At 35.2% G+C, this 17,542-nt stretch overlaps 2 protein-coding genes across 5 annotated transcripts in view; one reads left to right on the top strand and one right to left on the bottom strand.

Moving 5' to 3' along the window:
- Nucleotides 1-276: 276 nt before the first annotated feature.
- On the top strand, nucleotides 277-2,130 carry LOC110886182 (protein MANNAN SYNTHESIS-RELATED 1). The gene is made up of 5 exons (XM_022133946.2): nucleotides 277-427; nucleotides 572-639; nucleotides 727-809; nucleotides 949-1,522; nucleotides 1,722-2,130. Exons 1-5 carry the CDS (start codon nucleotides 277-279, stop codon nucleotides 1,989-1,991), a joined length of 1,146 nt encoding a protein of 381 aa, XP_021989638.2. The 3' UTR covers nucleotides 1,992-2,130.
- LOC110886181 (calcium-transporting ATPase 9, plasma membrane-type) overlaps nucleotides 2,126-17,542 on the bottom strand; it is a 57,042-nt gene continuing 41,625 nt past the window's right edge. The window contains exons 1-34 of one of the 4 annotated variants that reach the window (XM_022133944.2): nucleotides 13,747-13,895; nucleotides 13,247-13,486; nucleotides 10,905-11,021; nucleotides 10,781-10,820; nucleotides 10,575-10,690; nucleotides 9,728-9,859; nucleotides 9,542-9,631; nucleotides 8,935-9,004; nucleotides 8,764-8,834; nucleotides 8,596-8,679; nucleotides 8,417-8,494; nucleotides 8,253-8,324; nucleotides 7,455-7,538; nucleotides 7,284-7,366; nucleotides 7,098-7,206; nucleotides 6,895-6,950; nucleotides 6,754-6,796; nucleotides 6,539-6,622; nucleotides 6,314-6,451; nucleotides 6,166-6,231; nucleotides 5,934-6,032; nucleotides 5,164-5,274; nucleotides 4,919-5,089; nucleotides 4,168-4,392; nucleotides 3,990-4,106; nucleotides 3,771-3,869; nucleotides 3,558-3,695; nucleotides 3,366-3,466; nucleotides 3,230-3,275; nucleotides 3,015-3,149; nucleotides 2,829-2,936; nucleotides 2,654-2,745; nucleotides 2,450-2,562; nucleotides 2,126-2,351 (exon numbers count right to left, since the gene is read on the bottom strand). In XM_022133944.2, the coding sequence (XP_021989636.1) occupies nucleotides 2,320-2,351; nucleotides 2,450-2,562; nucleotides 2,654-2,745; nucleotides 2,829-2,936; nucleotides 3,015-3,149; nucleotides 3,230-3,275; nucleotides 3,366-3,466; nucleotides 3,558-3,695; nucleotides 3,771-3,869; nucleotides 3,990-4,106; nucleotides 4,168-4,392; nucleotides 4,919-5,089; nucleotides 5,164-5,274; nucleotides 5,934-6,032; nucleotides 6,166-6,231; nucleotides 6,314-6,451; nucleotides 6,539-6,622; nucleotides 6,754-6,796; nucleotides 6,895-6,950; nucleotides 7,098-7,206; nucleotides 7,284-7,366; nucleotides 7,455-7,538; nucleotides 8,253-8,324; nucleotides 8,417-8,494; nucleotides 8,596-8,679; nucleotides 8,764-8,834; nucleotides 8,935-9,004; nucleotides 9,542-9,631; nucleotides 9,728-9,859; nucleotides 10,575-10,690; nucleotides 10,781-10,820; nucleotides 10,905-11,021; nucleotides 13,247-13,402 (3,276 nt within the window). In that variant the 5' untranslated portion in view covers nucleotides 13,403-13,486; nucleotides 13,747-13,895 and the 3' untranslated portion in view covers nucleotides 2,126-2,319. Of the gene's footprint in view, nucleotides 2,352-2,449; nucleotides 2,563-2,653; nucleotides 2,746-2,828; nucleotides 2,937-3,014; nucleotides 3,150-3,229; nucleotides 3,276-3,365; nucleotides 3,467-3,557; nucleotides 3,696-3,770; nucleotides 3,870-3,989; nucleotides 4,107-4,167; nucleotides 4,393-4,918; nucleotides 5,090-5,163; nucleotides 5,275-5,933; nucleotides 6,033-6,165; nucleotides 6,232-6,313; nucleotides 6,452-6,538; nucleotides 6,623-6,753; nucleotides 6,797-6,894; nucleotides 6,951-7,097; nucleotides 7,207-7,283; nucleotides 7,367-7,454; nucleotides 7,539-8,252; nucleotides 8,325-8,416; nucleotides 8,495-8,595; nucleotides 8,680-8,763; nucleotides 8,835-8,934; nucleotides 9,005-9,541; nucleotides 9,632-9,727; nucleotides 9,860-10,574; nucleotides 10,691-10,780; nucleotides 10,821-10,904; nucleotides 11,022-13,246; nucleotides 13,487-13,746; nucleotides 13,896-17,542 lie in introns of those variants that run through there. The other 3 variants (XM_035978723.1, XM_022133945.2, XR_004869843.1) reach the window with 3 other exon arrangements.

Genomic DNA, 17,542 nt, shown 5'->3' with positions numbered 1-17,542 from the left:
AAAAAGCACATACATGCACACTCTCTCTCTCAAAAATTCTCTCTTTCGAGTCTCATCTCTCCTCTCTCCACTCATACTCCATCTTACACATCATATCTCCTCCATATCCAATATTCACGTCTTAAAAAACACCCTCAAACTTCTGTATTATACAGTTATTGTGGTTCTACACTTAAAATTGACTTGAGCCATGTATCAATAATCGTACTAATTCAAATAACCAATAATTTGATTTTTTTTTTAAATCAAAAAAAGACTTAATTAGGCGGTCTGACAATGATAATATCGTTCCAGTTAGATGTCCCAGCAACATCAAATGTTGGACAGGACACGACAATGGCAAGGCATAGTCTTGCACAACTTCCCAATGAAGAATCAACAAACTCCGCTCAACACTTGAAGCTTTGTTTCAATGGTTCATCACTCCGTAAGTACAATAATTAAGCGGCTATTAGCGACTAACATTTTACGAGTCGCTAATATCCCCAGCGACAAAATACGTTTAAGTTTAGTTTAGCTTAGTTTTGGTTCTAAGTTACGATTTTATGACTCGTTTTTGTTTTATACACAGGAAAAGCGCAATCAAAAGGTTACGTTACATTCTCGCTAACAGATGGCCCCGAATATCACATTTCACAGGTGTAGTCTCCTTTGTTTTGTTTTTTTAGTTTTTTTTTCGGGGTTTCTATAGGTTTTTTGGGTTTAACATAACTCCCGTTCGATCAGGTTGCTAATGCGGTGCTAGTTGCTAAACATCTTGGTGCAACTCTTGTGCTGCCAGATATCATTGGGAGCGAAGGCGAAAAAAGGTGAGTGGAATTAGACCAAACCATGACTCATATCCAACACCATAATCTTTGAACCATGTTGAGCCATACCAAACGAGTTGGTCAATACTCAACCGGCTTGCTTTGGTTAAACTTACATCTTTGATATGATGTATTTCAGGGGTTTTGAAGAAATTTACGATGCGGAGAGATTCATGTCAAGCATGAGTGGTGTGGTTCAAGTAGAAAGGCGTAATCATCCCGACTCGTTTATGCAAAGGCTCGTTAGTGTAAAAGTTCCCTACAATGCGAACCCGGGCTACATCATGACACATGTTGACCCTCTATTTCGAGCAACACGAAATGTGCGGGTTATTACCTATTTTCCATCGGTAACCATGCAAGCAGGGAGAGTCGATAAAGATATGAGCCCGTATTCGTGTTGGGCTACTTTTGAGGCTCTTCGTCTCAAGCCTGAATTGCAAGAAGTAGTGAACTCCATTGTCGGGAGGCTAAAAAGCCATGGACCAGATCGCCAATTCGTTGCGGTCGACTACAAGGGTGAGATGTTGGGGACGAGTACTTGTCGAAGCAATGCAAACAAAGGGATGAAAAATTGCTACAATCCAGTCGAAATTGCACAGTTTTTTCAAAGAATCGGTTACCCGCAATATTCGACAATTTACGTGACACAGTCAGAACCCGGTCATAGCCTACGCTCGTTAAAAGACTTGTACCCGAACACACTAACGAAGGTACACGTATCTTTGAAAGTAACAATTTCTATCTTATTTAGTTATATCAAGTTGGCTTATAGTTCTGAAAAAACCTAAAACATTTCATTTTAAAAAGTTAAAAAGAGGTAACGAAACTTGTTCGACGGGACAACCCAACCCGGTCCGTAAAAAAAGTTTTTTTCTTTAACTAACACGCTCATTTTACGACCTCTGACAGGAAGATATAATGCAAGAAGCCGAGAAGGGGGGACTCCTCAAGTCTAAATTGGAACAAGAGCTCATCGACTTCCACTTATGTTCGGTTAGTGACGTATTCGTGCCGGCAAAGTCGGGTCTTTTTTATGCAAACGTGGTCGGAAACAGAATTGCTTCCGGCAAAACGGACATTCTTGTGCCAGCACAGATAACATCAAACTTAGCACAAGATCATGTTTCGTCTTACATATCGAAAAGGAGCCACCCGGCGTATGCTTGTTTCTGCCAGTAAACACAAAAACTAAGTTTGTATGGAAACTAAAATAAGTCGACTCTAAGTCGCGTGTGTTGGACATCAGAAGTTTAATCAAAGTGTCGTTTTTTATGTCATATGTATACTTTCGAAGGTGTTTAATAGAATCTAGATTACGGAAGTCTAAAACAAGTCGATATAAAATATGTATAATCGTTTATGTGCAACTTCGACATACAAAAAACCAGGTCATATGAGACATACCGAAGATCAAATAGTTGCAAAACACTCCCTACTACAAACTATATTTGTAAGTACGGTATGTTAGAAAGTTGTGGTCGAAACACAAGAAAACCTTAAAAAAATACTAAGTGTCGTCCACATTTCCTCTTGATGAACCTGCGACATAACAAGAGGCGTAATTTGCAAAGTGACCATAAAGAAATGACCAAAAAAGACGAATGTAGATAGATAAGCTTTTATCGGAAAAGACGTACCTCGATTTCTCCCAAGACGAGATGGCTTACATGACTGGTACAAGTTATAGAAGTATTCACTGAAGGGGCGCTCGGAAACAGGTATCAGTTTACCAACAACCGCAAGAGGCCAACTGGTCATATTAAACGATAACAGTAAGCAAGAAAACAAAAGGACGGCATAAAATATGTTCTACAATCGCATGAAAGTTACATAAACCAGACCTGACTAGACCAACTAAAATCGAGATTAGCCAATATTGCCAACTCAGCCTAACGGTCGTCGTGAATTTCCCCAAGAACATGATTATAATGACCTGAAAGAATGTCAATAACGCGATATTTACAAGATGAAATATGTTTTGAGGGAGAACTAGGAAACAGAATGACAGATTCATACTTGAAGTCCAATAGTAAAGCCAACAATTCCCATAAAAAGGCGGTTTTTTGTAACTCCTTTAAAAACATTCATCTCGTCAGGCTTCCGAGCATTAAACTCATTGAATATCTGCAGTTAGATTGAAAATAAACTTGTTTAGTAATCAGGTCAATACCCATTTTGTTTTGACCCGTTTATAAATATCACCTGAGAAAAGACGAAAGCATTGAAAATGAGTGTGTTCTTCTTTTTGTCGGCCTCCTTAATGTCCTCGTGCTCTAAATTCAGAATCCGTTTGCCATCAAAGTTGAGTACGAGGAGAACTGTAACTTGGTACATAGCCTGCAGTTTTATTCAACAAATATTACGACATTTTAACTTTACATTTATTTCACAAAAAAAAAAAGTAGTTACTGATATACCTGAATTAACAAATTCCTCCACATAATGTTTGTTATAAGAGGTTCCCTGATCAACAAGGAATAGATTGTTATTTGATCACATAATTTTACACCCGAACTGGCTTAATACTTAAATATTAAAAAGTCAAAGTCAAACCTTCTGCCAACTGGGGTTCGGTCCATGAGGTGATCGGTGGGTGGTTCAGTGGCTAGAGCAAGTGCACCGAGTGTGTCCATTATAAGATTCACCCACAGGAGCTGCAGAGAAACGAGAGTGCCCGTAAGGTGATCTGTTAGTAGTTTGGTCCGTGTGTGTGTGTGTGAGAGAGAGAGAGAGAGAGAGAGAGACCTGCACGGCATTCAATGGGACATCACCGGAAGAGACGGCTGCAACAACATTAATCACAAGGGCCGCGACATTTACGGTGAGCTGGAACTGAATGAATTTTTGAATATTGGCATAAACAGACCTCCCCCATCGAACCACCTATTACATATAATAACCAACACATTTAACAGGAATACATAGAAGTGAAAAAAAGAAAAAAGTAATAAAGAATACCTTGACAACTGAAGCAAAATTATCATCTAATATGATAATATCACTGCTTTCTTTTGCAACTTCAGTTCCTTGGATTCCCATAGCTAGACCAATATCAGCCTACAATTAAACAAACATCAAATTATATTTACGCCATTCGATATCATAATATAACATGTCAAAAAATAAGATAATCTTTAGGGTATTAATGATTATTATTAATTAACCCTTGTTTCTAACCTCATGCAACGCAGGGGCATCGTTTGTCCCATCACCAGTAACAGCAACAACGTGACCGTTCTTCCTTAACGCTTGCACGAGTAATAATTTGTCATTAGGGGAAGATCGCCCCATCACCTGTTCCAAAAGTTCAACATTAATTCCATAAAAAAATATATTATGTAATTAATAAACATACCGATATCTTGTCAGCAATTTCTAGTCTTTGGTCTTCTGATAATCCCCTAAACGTTTTCCCTTCGATTAAATTGGGTTCCTTCGCATCTGCATTCGATTCTAATATTCCACATTCAAGTGCTATTGCTCTTGCTGTCTGAAGATTATCACCCGTCACCATTCTTACCTTGACACCAGCCTTTTTGCACAATTCAACTGCATCTTTCACATTCGGCCTACATGGATCCTTTATATTACAATAACGTCACATGTGTCAGTACAACATAAGCTATAAATCTAAAAAAGTAATAGAAAATGAAAGAGTAAAATGCCATTTTCGTCCCTGAGGTTTGGTCACTTTTGCAACTTTGGTCCAAAAGTTTGTTTTTCCGCATCTGGATCCAAAAGGTTTGAAATCCTGTCATTTTCATCCGGCTCGTTAACTCCATTCATTTTCAGCGTTAAGTAAGGGGTATTATTTTTGTTTATATTTTGTAAGGGCATTTTGTACATTATGCTAAATGCTTGCACATAAAGTAAAAAAAAGACCAAATTGCCCTTTAAGTTAACAAAAAAAGACGAAATACCCCTGACTTAACGGAGAAAATGGATGGAGTTAACGAGCCAGATGAAAATGGCAAGATTTCAAACCTTTTGGATCCAGATGCGGAAAACAAACCTTTGGATGAAAGTTGCAAAACTGGTCAAACCTCAGGGACGAAAATGGCATTTTTACTCATTTAAAAAAATGAAAAATGAAATCTAACAACTACCTTTAAACCAACTATTGCTAGCAAAACAAGATCATCCTCAGGCATTTGCCAATGCTCAACTTCCTCTTCGGTAACCGGAAGATTTTCACCTTTCATTGTTCGGTAAGCAATTGCAACACAACGCAGGCTTCCAGCAGCCATTGTTTCTATTGCTTTTTGAAGATTTTCCACCTGGCATATCAAAAATATTAATGTAAATAACAGATATTAAAAAATGTTAAACATTTAACAAAATAGTTATAAACCTTATTGTTATCCAAAGGGACTACAGTCCCATTGGTATCCATGTAGCTGGTACATGCAGCTAACACAATTTCAGCAGCTCCTTTCCAGTGTATATGAACTTCAGAATCGGACTGCGGATAAAAAGGAATAATTAAACCCAGCAAAAAGAACACCTTATTAATATTACAAAAATGTCATCCAATGGTTTATTTTTTTTTTTTTGTGTGTGTGTATTCAACCCTTCAACCTTTAGCATTGCCACTTACACCCCCTCAGCTTTCTAAAAACTTTGTAAAATGTCATTTTGACCCCCCCCCCCCTCGAGTTTTACGTGCTTATTTTTATGTACGTGAGTCAAATATAATACGTTTCCGTGCTATTTTTATGTACGTTTTTGGTTGGTCTACGTATTGTTCGGAAATGAGTCGGGTCAAATATAATATGTTTTCACTACGCGGTATAAATTTGAGTTGCTTTACATTTCGACTCTGCCGCGACGTGTGGTACCATTCTTTAACGTTAGAAACGATATTTTCAAGTACTTTCCGTTATAAATCCAAGTTGGTTTACGTATTGACGTAAATTTTCTCGCTAATGAGCAAGGTCAAATATAATATGTTTTCGTGCTTATTTTCATGTGAGTTTTTAGTTGGCCTAGTGACGTAAAATTTGTTCAAAAACGATTCAGGCCATATATTTGACGGTATAAGTTCAAGCTACATTAAGTTTCAACGCCGCTGCAACGTGCGACGGGTCAAAATACTAGTTTCATAATAAAGAATAAAATTACCAATTTCACAGCAACTCCGCCTCGTTTTTTCTCTGAGTTGAACGGGAATGCATGAACTATTGTTGACTGTGACCTCACAACGTCAAAATTCATTCCAAGCTGCATAATATTATCAGGAATAACATGCATTATTGATCATAGGATGAGCAAGACATAAAACCAAAAAAAAAAATATAATAATAATAATAATAATAATAATAATAATAATAAAAAGACAAGCATGTGCACTAACATTAACCCCCCATTGAAGAATAGCTTTCTCAGTTGGAGATCCAGAAACTTCAATTTTTCCACCACCCTATCGAAAATCAGAAACAATTTTATACAATATCTTGTTTGAGAAAGGCAAAATAGCATTGATTATTAAGAAGATAATATACCTCAGGTAAAAATACACTTCCAGTTGTATTTTGAGCGATGCCTTCAATGAGAAGATTAACGAGTCCAGAAGATAATTCTGACTTGTTATCTGGTGGATCAATTTTCTTCCCGCAGATATAGGCCTCAGATACGGTCATCTGAAAACAATTAGCAAAAACATATAATTAAACTATCGACAATAAAGATAATATAATATAAGTATATAAGCAAACAAAAAGACTTACCAGGTTTAATGTTAATGTTCCAGTTTTATCACTGCAAATTGTAGTAGCAGAACCCATTGTCTCACAAGCAGAAAGTCTTCTAACCTGCCATTAGTTAAAAGCTTAGTATTATAAGACTTAATATATACACACTTAATACACACACACACATATCTATATATATTATAGATGAAATGTTGAGAGAAATTTTTAAAAATAAAAAGTGATAAACTTACCAGTGCCTTGTCTGCCATCATTTTACGCATAGAGTATGCAAGACTGTAAATAGATAAAAAAAAAATACACAACTTATTTAAGCCTGATCTGATTTAACAAATAAATCAATAACGAAACTGATAATATAAAGACAAACTTACGTTAATGTGACAGCTAAGGGAAGCCCTTCAGGCACCGCAACAACAACAATAGTGACCTATACCAATTTCAAGAATCTATAAGCTGGAAAAAGAAACCAAATGAAATTAACAAGTGTCTTTGTTGGTTATAAATTAGTTTGACAGAGACTAAAAAGTCAGCAAAGACACTTGTTAAACAGGTGATTGAGTATGAAGTTACATACTGCAATAGTGAAGATTTTAATTGCAGCATCCACAGCATCACTAAGACTAGTTTTTCCAGCAGTAAATTTAGGATAATCTGAACTCTTCGACGTGTTCCCGGTAAAATACCTACCAAAATAAAATTTACGGTCTCAAAAGTTGCCATTTTGAAACAAAAATACTATCACCATGTGACATTGTATTACCTGATTAGAAGAACAACGAGAACAACTATAGCCACCGCAAGCCCAACTATACCAATAAAAGTGGCAACTCCATTCAACCGCACCTATATAAATCATACGTAACGGTTTTTTAATTTCTAATATAAATTTGTTTTCCAGTAGAAATGAGGTTTTGTATTTCCGAGACATAACCTGTAATGGTGTTTCCTCCCCGTTATCTTCGGAGATGCTAGCCATAAGTAATCCCCATTCTGTATTTATTCCAACGCTCATGACCTAAAAACCAAATGTATGTATGCGATTAGAGCTAGAAAAAGTAATAGAAGAAAATTCATATCTCTATTTCTTTTAAAACTAGTATTTTGACCCGCCAAGCATTGCGGTGGCGTCGAAACTTGAAGTAACTCGAATTTATATAGTCAAATATTTGACCCGACTCGTTTACGAACAAAATTTAAGTTAGAACGTAGACCAACTGAAAAACGCACATAAAAATAAGCACAAAAACGCATTATATTTGACCCGACTCATTACCGAGAAAAATTTACGTTGAAACGTAAACCAACTTGGATTTATACCGAAACATACGTAAAAATAAGCACGTGCAAAATAGTGTTTTTAAGTTAAAGAATGGTACCACGCATTGCGGTGCATCGAAACGTAAAGTAACTCGAATTTATACCGCCCGGTGAAACATATTATATTTTACCCGACTTGTTTCCGAACAGAATTTATGTCAAAACGTAGAACCGAAAATGCACATAAAAATAAGCACGAAACGTATTATATTCGACTCATCTACATAAAAATAAGCTCGGAAAACTTGAGGGAGTCAAGATGATATTTTACAAAGTTTTTAGAAATCTAAGAGAGTGTAAGTGACAATGCTGAAAATTCAGGGGCTAAGGTATAAAAAAAGAAAAAAAAAGTGATGTGACAGTTGCTACAGTAACTTTTGTTCTATAATTGTTATATTTATAATATAATTACCAGCATAGTGCCATAGCCATCTGCAACTTTGCACCCCGACATTAAAAATGGTGATTTTTGATCTTTATGAACCTGCTCCATCAATAAGGGGAAAATGAATTGCGGCCAAAAAAACATGTGAAAAATGGTTTGTATACATGTCAAAAAATAAAAATAAAACTCACAATTTTACTCTCGCCAGTCATACTAGATTCATCAATAGCCAGTGAGTGGCCAGATATTAAAATCCCATCAGCAGGAACCTGGTTCATAACGGTTTGTAAGCATGTCAAAAAAATTTAATAAAACATAGGTCACAACAAAAACATATGTCGCAACAAACGAACCAACATGTTTTTTTTACCTGATCACCAATTTTTAGTGGTATTACATCACCGACAACGATATCAAAGATTGAAATTTCAAGCCTTCTCCCGCCTCTTACAACCTATAACATTCGTATATGTGTCAGCATGATTAATATGCTAATTACGTAGAAAAATAAAAGCATGGTTGAGAAATGAGAATCCACCTCCAATTGTATATTCTGCTTCTCTTCATTCAGATTTTGAAATTGAAGTGATTGTTTATAATCACTTACAGCTAAAAGACAATAAACAGTAAGATACCATAAGCGATAAAAAAACTGAAAAAGATTCAATACTTAACCCTAACAATGATGTAAAGATATTTACTGAAGTACCTGTAACAACTATAACAATGATAACAGCCATAGCTATACTCCCACCATCATACCATCCTTCTTTGATCCCCTGAAATATATAGAAATGAGATATTGAGAAGTTTAAATATTAGGGGTGCAAAAAAGCTGAGCCGAGCCCGAGCTTGATTAACTTATGAGAGCTTGAGCTCAGCTCGGTTCAAGCTTCGTTTTCAAAGCTCGAGCTCGGCTTAAAAATAATATAAAATAATAGACTCGATTAGACTCGAGAGCTAGATAAGTGAAGCTCGGGCTCGGGCTCGTTTACTAAGCAAGCTTATTTTTAGGTTCGGGCTCAACTCGTAAACAAGTTCAAATAAGCTCAGCTCGGCTCTTTTACTAGACAACTTTAAATAAGGGGTAAATGTTGTTAAATATTCATAAAACTAATATTACACTAGGCTCGACGAGCCTGATGCCAAGCTTGAGCTCGGGCTCAATAAATAAACGAGCTTTGTTTTAGGCTCAAGCTTGTCTCGTTTTGAGCTTTTTCTCGAGCAGCGCGGCTCGTTTGCACCCCGTAAGTTTAAACTACAGTTTTAGTAGTTGTGAATGGAACTAATTAATTGTATTAATCGTTTTCACTTACCTCTGTCTTTATACCCAATGCCAAAGAAGCAGCTGCAGCTACCATCAAAATGATCAAAGTGGTATCTCGACAAGCATCAAGAACAAACCTCTATCAAATCAAACATAGCAAAAGCTTCAAAATATAGAAAATCCCAAAGGCTAATACAGAAAAAAAACTCATTACGTCTAAAATCTAAATACATACCCAAAAGCTTCTTCCTTTTTTTCGTGGGTATGTGTTTGACCCAAAAACATTTTTCCTCTCCAATATATTTGACTCATCATCATGAATTCCCTTATCTGGATTTGTCTTTAGCTTTTCTGACAATCCGTTGACCTGATGTTGAATACCAAAACTTTAGTTTTATGATAAAATGTCATGCTTGATATGATAACAAACGTGTTTCTAGGCCTGTAAACGAACCGAACGAACACGAACGCGGTCATGTTTGTGTTTGTTCATTTAACTTTAACTTTAACCTAATACGAATACGAACATATAATCGAACACAACTTTTTGTTCATGTTCGTTCATTAAGAAAATGAGCATGTCCATGTACGTTTATATCTGTTCGTTTAAAATCTGAACGAACAGTTCACGAATGTAAATGAACACAAACAAACTTATACATACGTAATTTTTAAAAACATAACGAACACAAATGAGCATAATTGCCCAAATATAAACGAGCATAAAGTAGTTTTTTATTACAAATTAGTGATTAATCACGATAAGTTCAATTCGAAAGCCCACTTTTTATAACTTGGAAGCCCAATTACTAATTAGTTATTCTTATATAAGTAGTTAGAAATCCCGTTTATATTTATATAACTGTAACTATTTTTGTATTTATTGAAATTTAAACAAACGTAAATAAACGAACATAAATGAACGAACATAAACAAACGTTCACGAACATAAATGAATGAACAAAATGTGTGTTTGTGTTTGTTCGTTTATTTAAATAAACGAACATAAACAAACTTCCTGCCGAACAGTTCATGAACGTTCGGTTCATTTACAGGCCTACGTGTTTCTATAATAAACTTGCCCCTCCATAGTTTTGCAAAGCGGAGAAATCATGATCTCTAGTCATTGAAGCAAGTTGATCCGGGCTAATACTATAATCACCCGTAGGAATAGGAGTTGGAGGTGCTTTCTCTGCCCCTGATAGAGAAAAGAAAAGGCCATTAAAAAGCCCAACAAAAAAATCGCGAAATCTAATCACATTGCAATAACGTAATAAGGATTAAGTACCATTTGATTGTGCTCCAGCAGCTTGGAAAAGGTAGGCTGCCTGAACAGCAGCAACGATGAATATGACGAATGTAATGAAGTTGCATTAAGCTATGAACAAAAAGTGAGTGATAAAAAGAATTACTCGTATGACTTGTGCATGGGTCCTGATCTTGGCTATAATTTGTTTCTTCTCTTCCTCCCTTTTCAAATCTAATGTGTATCGAAATCTACGCGAAGCATTCAGCACAAGAGCCGCTTGCTATAACAAAATTCATTCGTTAAGAAGAGGTCAGTGAAAATAGAACTAAATTCAGTATCCGTGCTATTGCATGATATTAAAGGTACAAAAGTAAGTATAATTAACTAGCTTAACAAAAATATGTCACCACAAACCATATTAAGTTTGCAATCTGCATAACCTACCTTTTCAGTCAAACCCAAATTCCTTATCAATAAAATTACAAATTTTAGTAACAATGACGAAACATGTCCTGTGAATTTTAGGAACAACGAAGGAACGTGTTTTGTGATATGGTACGTAGAAAAAATATTCTCCACTTGTCCCAAAGAATATGCAACATAGGACTTGACACCTAGCTTAGAAGTCTTTGACTAATGTGTACACTCCTTAATAAGAAGCCGATATCTGATAATTTATTCTTAAACATGTTCTCATTAATAGATTATTATTCAGTTTTTGATGATTAGATATAAGTTATTCTTAAACATGTTCTCGATGATTAGTTTCGTATCAACTACAACGAAATAATTATTGAAGGTTTAAGCAAAATTTCACATTTGCCCCTTCACTATTTAGCGTAGCTTTGAACTTCCATCCCAATTCTATCTAATAGTTGTTCCTCCACTGTGAAAATATAGCTTGTCGTGTTCTTCTCGAATCAAAATATGCATTTGTGTAACCGTTTAGTTTGAAACAAAGCGCTACAGTAGATGTTCCTTTCAAGTAATGTAACAACCATTTGACTACTTCCCAATGTTGTTTCTCTGGGTTTGACATGAATCTACTAACTGCTTCTATTAAACGAGCATACGGGACCTTGTGTGTAGCATATCATACATCAAACTGCCTATGATGCATAAGGAGCTTTAGTCCTCTCCTCTTTGACTTTTGCGTCTGTGGTGATTGTTAATTTGTTTCTTAAAATGCTTAAGGTGGCTTCCCAAAATGGTACTTATGATCTTGGCACCATTAAGACTAAATCTCTATTCCCACCTTTGTTTTTCCACGTAACATTCTGATAACTCTCACCTAATGCTTGTAACAAAGATTTGTTTCCGAGACAACTGTTTCTTAAATGTTTTGGTTCGACTATGTCTGATCTTGCAATCAACATGTCATTAACATACAACAAAAGTATGATATAAGCGGATCCGAATTTCTTCAAATAGCAACAATGATACAGCTCCAGTGGCAACAAGAAGAACAAAGTGATACATGGTATCGTTCTTATTTCATATTGGAACAAATGGAAGATGGTAAACGGTGTTATTTTCGCAGGCGAAAATCCAAATGCGACTACAACATTGGAGGAGATGAAATCCTTGGGCTATCTTTGGATGAAGAACAGGTCCACTTTTAGATGTATGTCATGGAATGAGTTGTGTAATTTCTTTTTGTAATTTTGCTTGTTCTTTGCCAGCTTCCTGCTAGTCTTTTTAATGGAAGTCGTCGTTCCAAAAAAAAAAAAAAAAAAAGCAACAATGATAATTGCACATCTCATGTACTCAATCCTCTTCATTAAGTCAATAAACGTCAAGTACCACAGTCTTGATGTTTGCACTTTGCATTAACCGATATACGATTTTCTTCAACCAGCAAACCATCTTTCCAGGTATTGGAAAAAAGCCTTTTAGTTGTGCGGCCATATAGGTGTTTTCATCAAGATCACCATGCGGGAACAATGTCTTAACATCTAACTGTCCCAGATCAAAATCTTCTACCACTATAACACCGCAACCCAATCTAACTGTAGTCATCTTCATAACTAAAGAATACATCGGATCATGATAAACCCTTGACCACCAATTTTGCTTTGTATCAGATCTCCCGTTTGCCAATATGTCCTTTTACCCTGAGAAGTGAGAAGACTCGCTTATTTTGCAAAACCATCTTTCCTGCCGGTAACTTTAATTAACAAATGGTTTGTTACAAACTATCAACCATGTATGTTTCTCATCCACTGTAAGAAATCTTTCTAGTGAAGCCTTAGATTTCCTAATGTGTCACTACATCTACATTCCAAAGTAGCTGAAGAAGCTTAACTATAACGTTCCGTTGCCGTACCAATTATCTTGCAACTAATTCCAAATTTAGGGATCTCAACAATTAAACCAACACATTGTTAATTAATTAATCAATTAAAACACATCTTCACAAGTCACAACAACATTCCTTTTATATCCAATAAATAACACAAAAAAGAAAAAAATAATAACAATAATAGAATTGAGAGACATTCTTACCCTCCATCTTCTAAGGCTATGAACTGAGGCACTTTTGGTGCTAACAATATCAAAAGGATCCGAAACCGACTCATTGTCCTCCTGGTTGCCTGCACCACCACCGCCAAACTCCACATCGTTCTTATGCCGCCGGTACGGCGACGCTCCGCCGCTCATCACTGTAAATGAAAACTAGTAATTACTCTCGCAGGTGAGATGACACCGTCTCAATATCTCGATCAGATTCACACACAAAACTCTCTGAAATCAACAACAACAACAACATACTTCCTCTCAAAATCATCGATCTACTAACCACAACTGAACACACAATTGAATAATAATAATAATAGTTCATTGATTCTGTACGAGACCTAGGGTTTTGAACAACAAATATTATTATATTTAAACCTAACACCGACCAATTTAGAGTGCGATTTTCGAAGAAGTATCGTATATCAACATCAGGATTACTAAAATACAAATAATAATTTATAGAGAGAGAGATGAATAATACAGACCTGTAGAGATATAGAGAGAGAGATGAAGAAGAAATGAAGATAAGAGTTGTGAGATTGGGATTGTTTGGTGAATTGTGAGGAAGATGTGCAGGAAACTTCCTCGAAGGTGTTCAGTATGATGTTGAAGTAAGAAAGGTTGGATAATAAGTTAATCTTTTCAAATTATTTTGAATTATTGTTTTGTAATTATAACGTTTAGAACTAATAATTTCTTTTAACTTTTACTTTCTCAACGTTTAGAAATAATTTCTTTTAACTTTTGCTTTCTCCAAAATTCTTGGACTCATTAGTCATTTTTTGTTTATGTTTTCCTTTCTTTTTCTCTAATGAATTTACGACTAGGAAGCTCGATATATATAATACAAAACTAATTTATATTGGATTTAAAGAGTGAATTTTAAGGATTGTCTTTTATCATTATGCCCATTTTTAAGCGTTGTCATTTATGTTTAAAATTGATAAGTTTTGTCCTTTATGTTTTCATATCATACACGTTTTGTCCTTTAGGCCTAACCTAGTTAGTCTTTTCAGTTAAATTTAGTCATGTGCTTTGCACATGAGGGCATTTTTGTCAATTCAAAGGTTGCAAAAGCTTTGAGCTGTAAATCTGTCGTTGAACTTACCTTTGAATTGACAAAAATGCCCTCATGTGCAAAGCATATGATCAAATTTAACTGAAAAAACTAACTGGGTTAGGCCTAAAGGACAAAAAGTGTATGATAGAAAAACAAAAAGAACAAAACTCGTCAATTTTAAACATAAAGAACAACGTCTGAAAATTGGTATAAAGATAAAGGACAATCCTTAAAATTCACTCGGATTTAAATAACCCTAATTTTCACTCATTAGACGATAACACTCTCAATGAATTTGTACCACACCACTCCCAACTTTCAACTTATTTTCCTACATCACTCCCAAACTAACTGAACACTAACATAGTTAGTTTTTTATTGATGTGGCATTTGTGTTGGGACGTGATATCTGACATTCCTCACTGGTAGGCAATGATAGGAGACCCAGGGAAACCTGGGTTCAATCCTTCAGCCAAACGGGCTTTATTGGTAATTTACCGCCGTGTCTACGGGTGGGTGGGTTACCGGGTTTTCCTCGGAATTAGTGGTGGACTCGGGTTACTCTCGGAGTACTCTGTTTGGTCCAGTGGGTGTCTCAAGAGTGCTCGGGATTGATTCTATTAACCATTAAAAAAATAGTAGAATTATACTATTATAAAGAAAATTGGTTTGGTCTGTTCCTTATAGTTTGGTAGGAAGGATATTAATATACAAGTATTGTATCAACGGTACAAAACATGAAAACTCAAACAATAGTTTGGTAGGATATTATTAAATATATAAGTATTGTATCAACGGTACAAAATATGAAAACTCAAAAAAGAAACCTAACTATTATTGATTAACATAAACATTTTGAAACTAAAAGACTGTATGTATCAAGAATGTTAATATGTTGTTTAAAGCATATAGATAACTTTTAAAACAATACAAATAATGTATATATTGCTATTAACCATACTTATCACATGAGATGGAGAACAACATTTTCTTTAAACCCGATTTTCAAAATGTGTGTGCCTCCTTCATAACCTCATGGGCATTTTTCAAACTTTCTTTAAAGACTTCAATGATTAATCTTCATCTTTTTAAGAAAAAAAATACCAGCCATGTGTTTTGTTTTAATGTCATGTCTATTTCTAAATAATATAAAAAAATACATTGATTATTAGTATATTTAATCAAAATATGTTATGAAAAGCATTTTCGTTGGAAAATAATGCCAGGGAATATGATCTAAAAGAATTTATAAAGTTCAAGGGAAAAGAATGCCAGGGAATATGATCTAAAAGAATTTATAAAGTTCAAGATTTTCTAGTCAATAAAATTTATTATATTATCAAAAAGTAATAATTAATTGTATACAAACTATTATTATTGTAATTATTATATTATTATTGTTATTATTATCATAGACAAGAAATATAAATGCTGACCACTAACCCACGAGAATTACATGCCCATATACCACCTTTGATGTTTCCATGTGAGTCTCTAGTGGCACTCACACCTTTGTTGTGATCAACTGACAATACATATTAAAAATACTTTTATATCTCATTTTTGTGTTACCTTTAAAATTCTTGGTACTAATAATAATTTAAAAAGAGCATAACAATAAAATTATGATTTTACCTCATTACCTCTTCTTCAACTCTAGTAGATACATTACATCTTTAGATGGATTTCTAAATTACAAATAAATTTACTTGGTAAACTCTTACTCGTATAGAATTCAGAGAAGCTGGAATAGTGGTAAGCATTTTCTTTATCCTATAAAATGGAAAGATTGCTCCCACTAAAACCTTCGATAAAGAAACATCTTTTTTTTATCGTGTATGTAGTTAAGGGTAATCAAAATCAACAAGACATAGGTACTAAAATACTGCTAGTAATCATCATTGTCTATAACATAAAAATGAGAGAATTATATTAGTAATAGATGGAAGAGCAAGGAGCAAAGAAACTATGGAGAATAGTACCATCCCCTAAAAAGCCTCTGCAACAAGATGGATCTTAGGCAAAGCTAAGTTAAAGATAAGACTAAGGCAGGCAAAAGTATAAGAAAAAATAAATTTATGCAAAATTATAGGATCCTAATGCAAATCTACAACAAAAACTATTCACTGCCCTACATAACTTTTATCCTACGCTGAATAACTCTTATCCTTGATTATCTCTTTGTAAATGTGCAAGTCTAACAAATCCTGCGTAATTTGCTCATCCCTATAATAGTTTGGGAGTGCCTATACACCTCCTCTCCTCCATTGTTAGGATTATTTATTCTACGCTGACAATAACTCTTATCCTTGATCATCTCTTTGTAGATGTGCAAGTCTAACAAATCTTGCTTAATCCGCTCATCCCCATAATAGTTTGGGAGTGCCTATACACCTCCTCTCCTCCATTGTTAGGATTTCTACGATTCTTACTTCCCCCTTCTTTTGTCTTCTCCTCACGTGACCAAACCAACTCCCCTCCGCTCAGTTATCTTATCCACGATACACCCCCCCCCCAACTTCTCCTTAAAAATTTATTTTCTTATCTAATCCAGTCATATGTGTCCAAACATCCACCTTAGGATCCTCATATTTGCTTCATATATCTTTCACGCGTGTGTCTTGTTGATGGCCCATTAATTGGTTCCGTATAACTTAGTCGGTCGAGCTGCAACCCTATAGAATTTCTGTTGGTGCATATGTCTGTCGACTTCGTCTTGTACTAAGAATGTTAGATCAGGGCACGTAGTTCGAGAAAATAGGTTTTAGAGGTAATTTCGCTTGGAGTACATAATTCCGCTTGAAAGTGTGTCTATGTAATTCCGTGCGGAGTTAGATTCCGTTGGGAATTCTAATTTCGTTTGTGTCCTGTTCAAGTGGAATTAGACCACTATATAAACCCTTCAAACGAAATCATTTGTAACTTCTGCGATTCCGGTACCGAAGTGCTGCCGACGCGTCGTTTGATCTGTATTGCTGTTAAATCAATAAAACAAGACGATTAAGTGTGAAACAAGCTGTTTTCAAGTCTGTTTCTTTGTTTCCACCTCTGAAACAAATTAGAACTCTTCTGATTGACTCATTTGGGTCACAATTCGATCCTACAAGTGGTATCAGAGCTCAGGAAGAAGAGTTCTTGCCAAAACAGCCTTAAAATCTGTCTTCTACACCTTCTTTTCTAAATTGAACAAGTTTTCTTGGTCAAAATGGCTTGAATTTTAA

Source organism: Helianthus annuus, chromosome 10 (assembly GCF_002127325.2).
Source record: "Helianthus annuus cultivar XRQ/B chromosome 10, HanXRQr2.0-SUNRISE, whole genome shotgun sequence".
NCBI classification, from domain to species: domain Eukaryota; kingdom Viridiplantae; phylum Streptophyta; class Magnoliopsida; order Asterales; family Asteraceae; genus Helianthus; species Helianthus annuus.
Note: the sequence above shows the minus strand (reverse complement) of the source record. Positions and strands in the feature narration are given on the sequence as shown.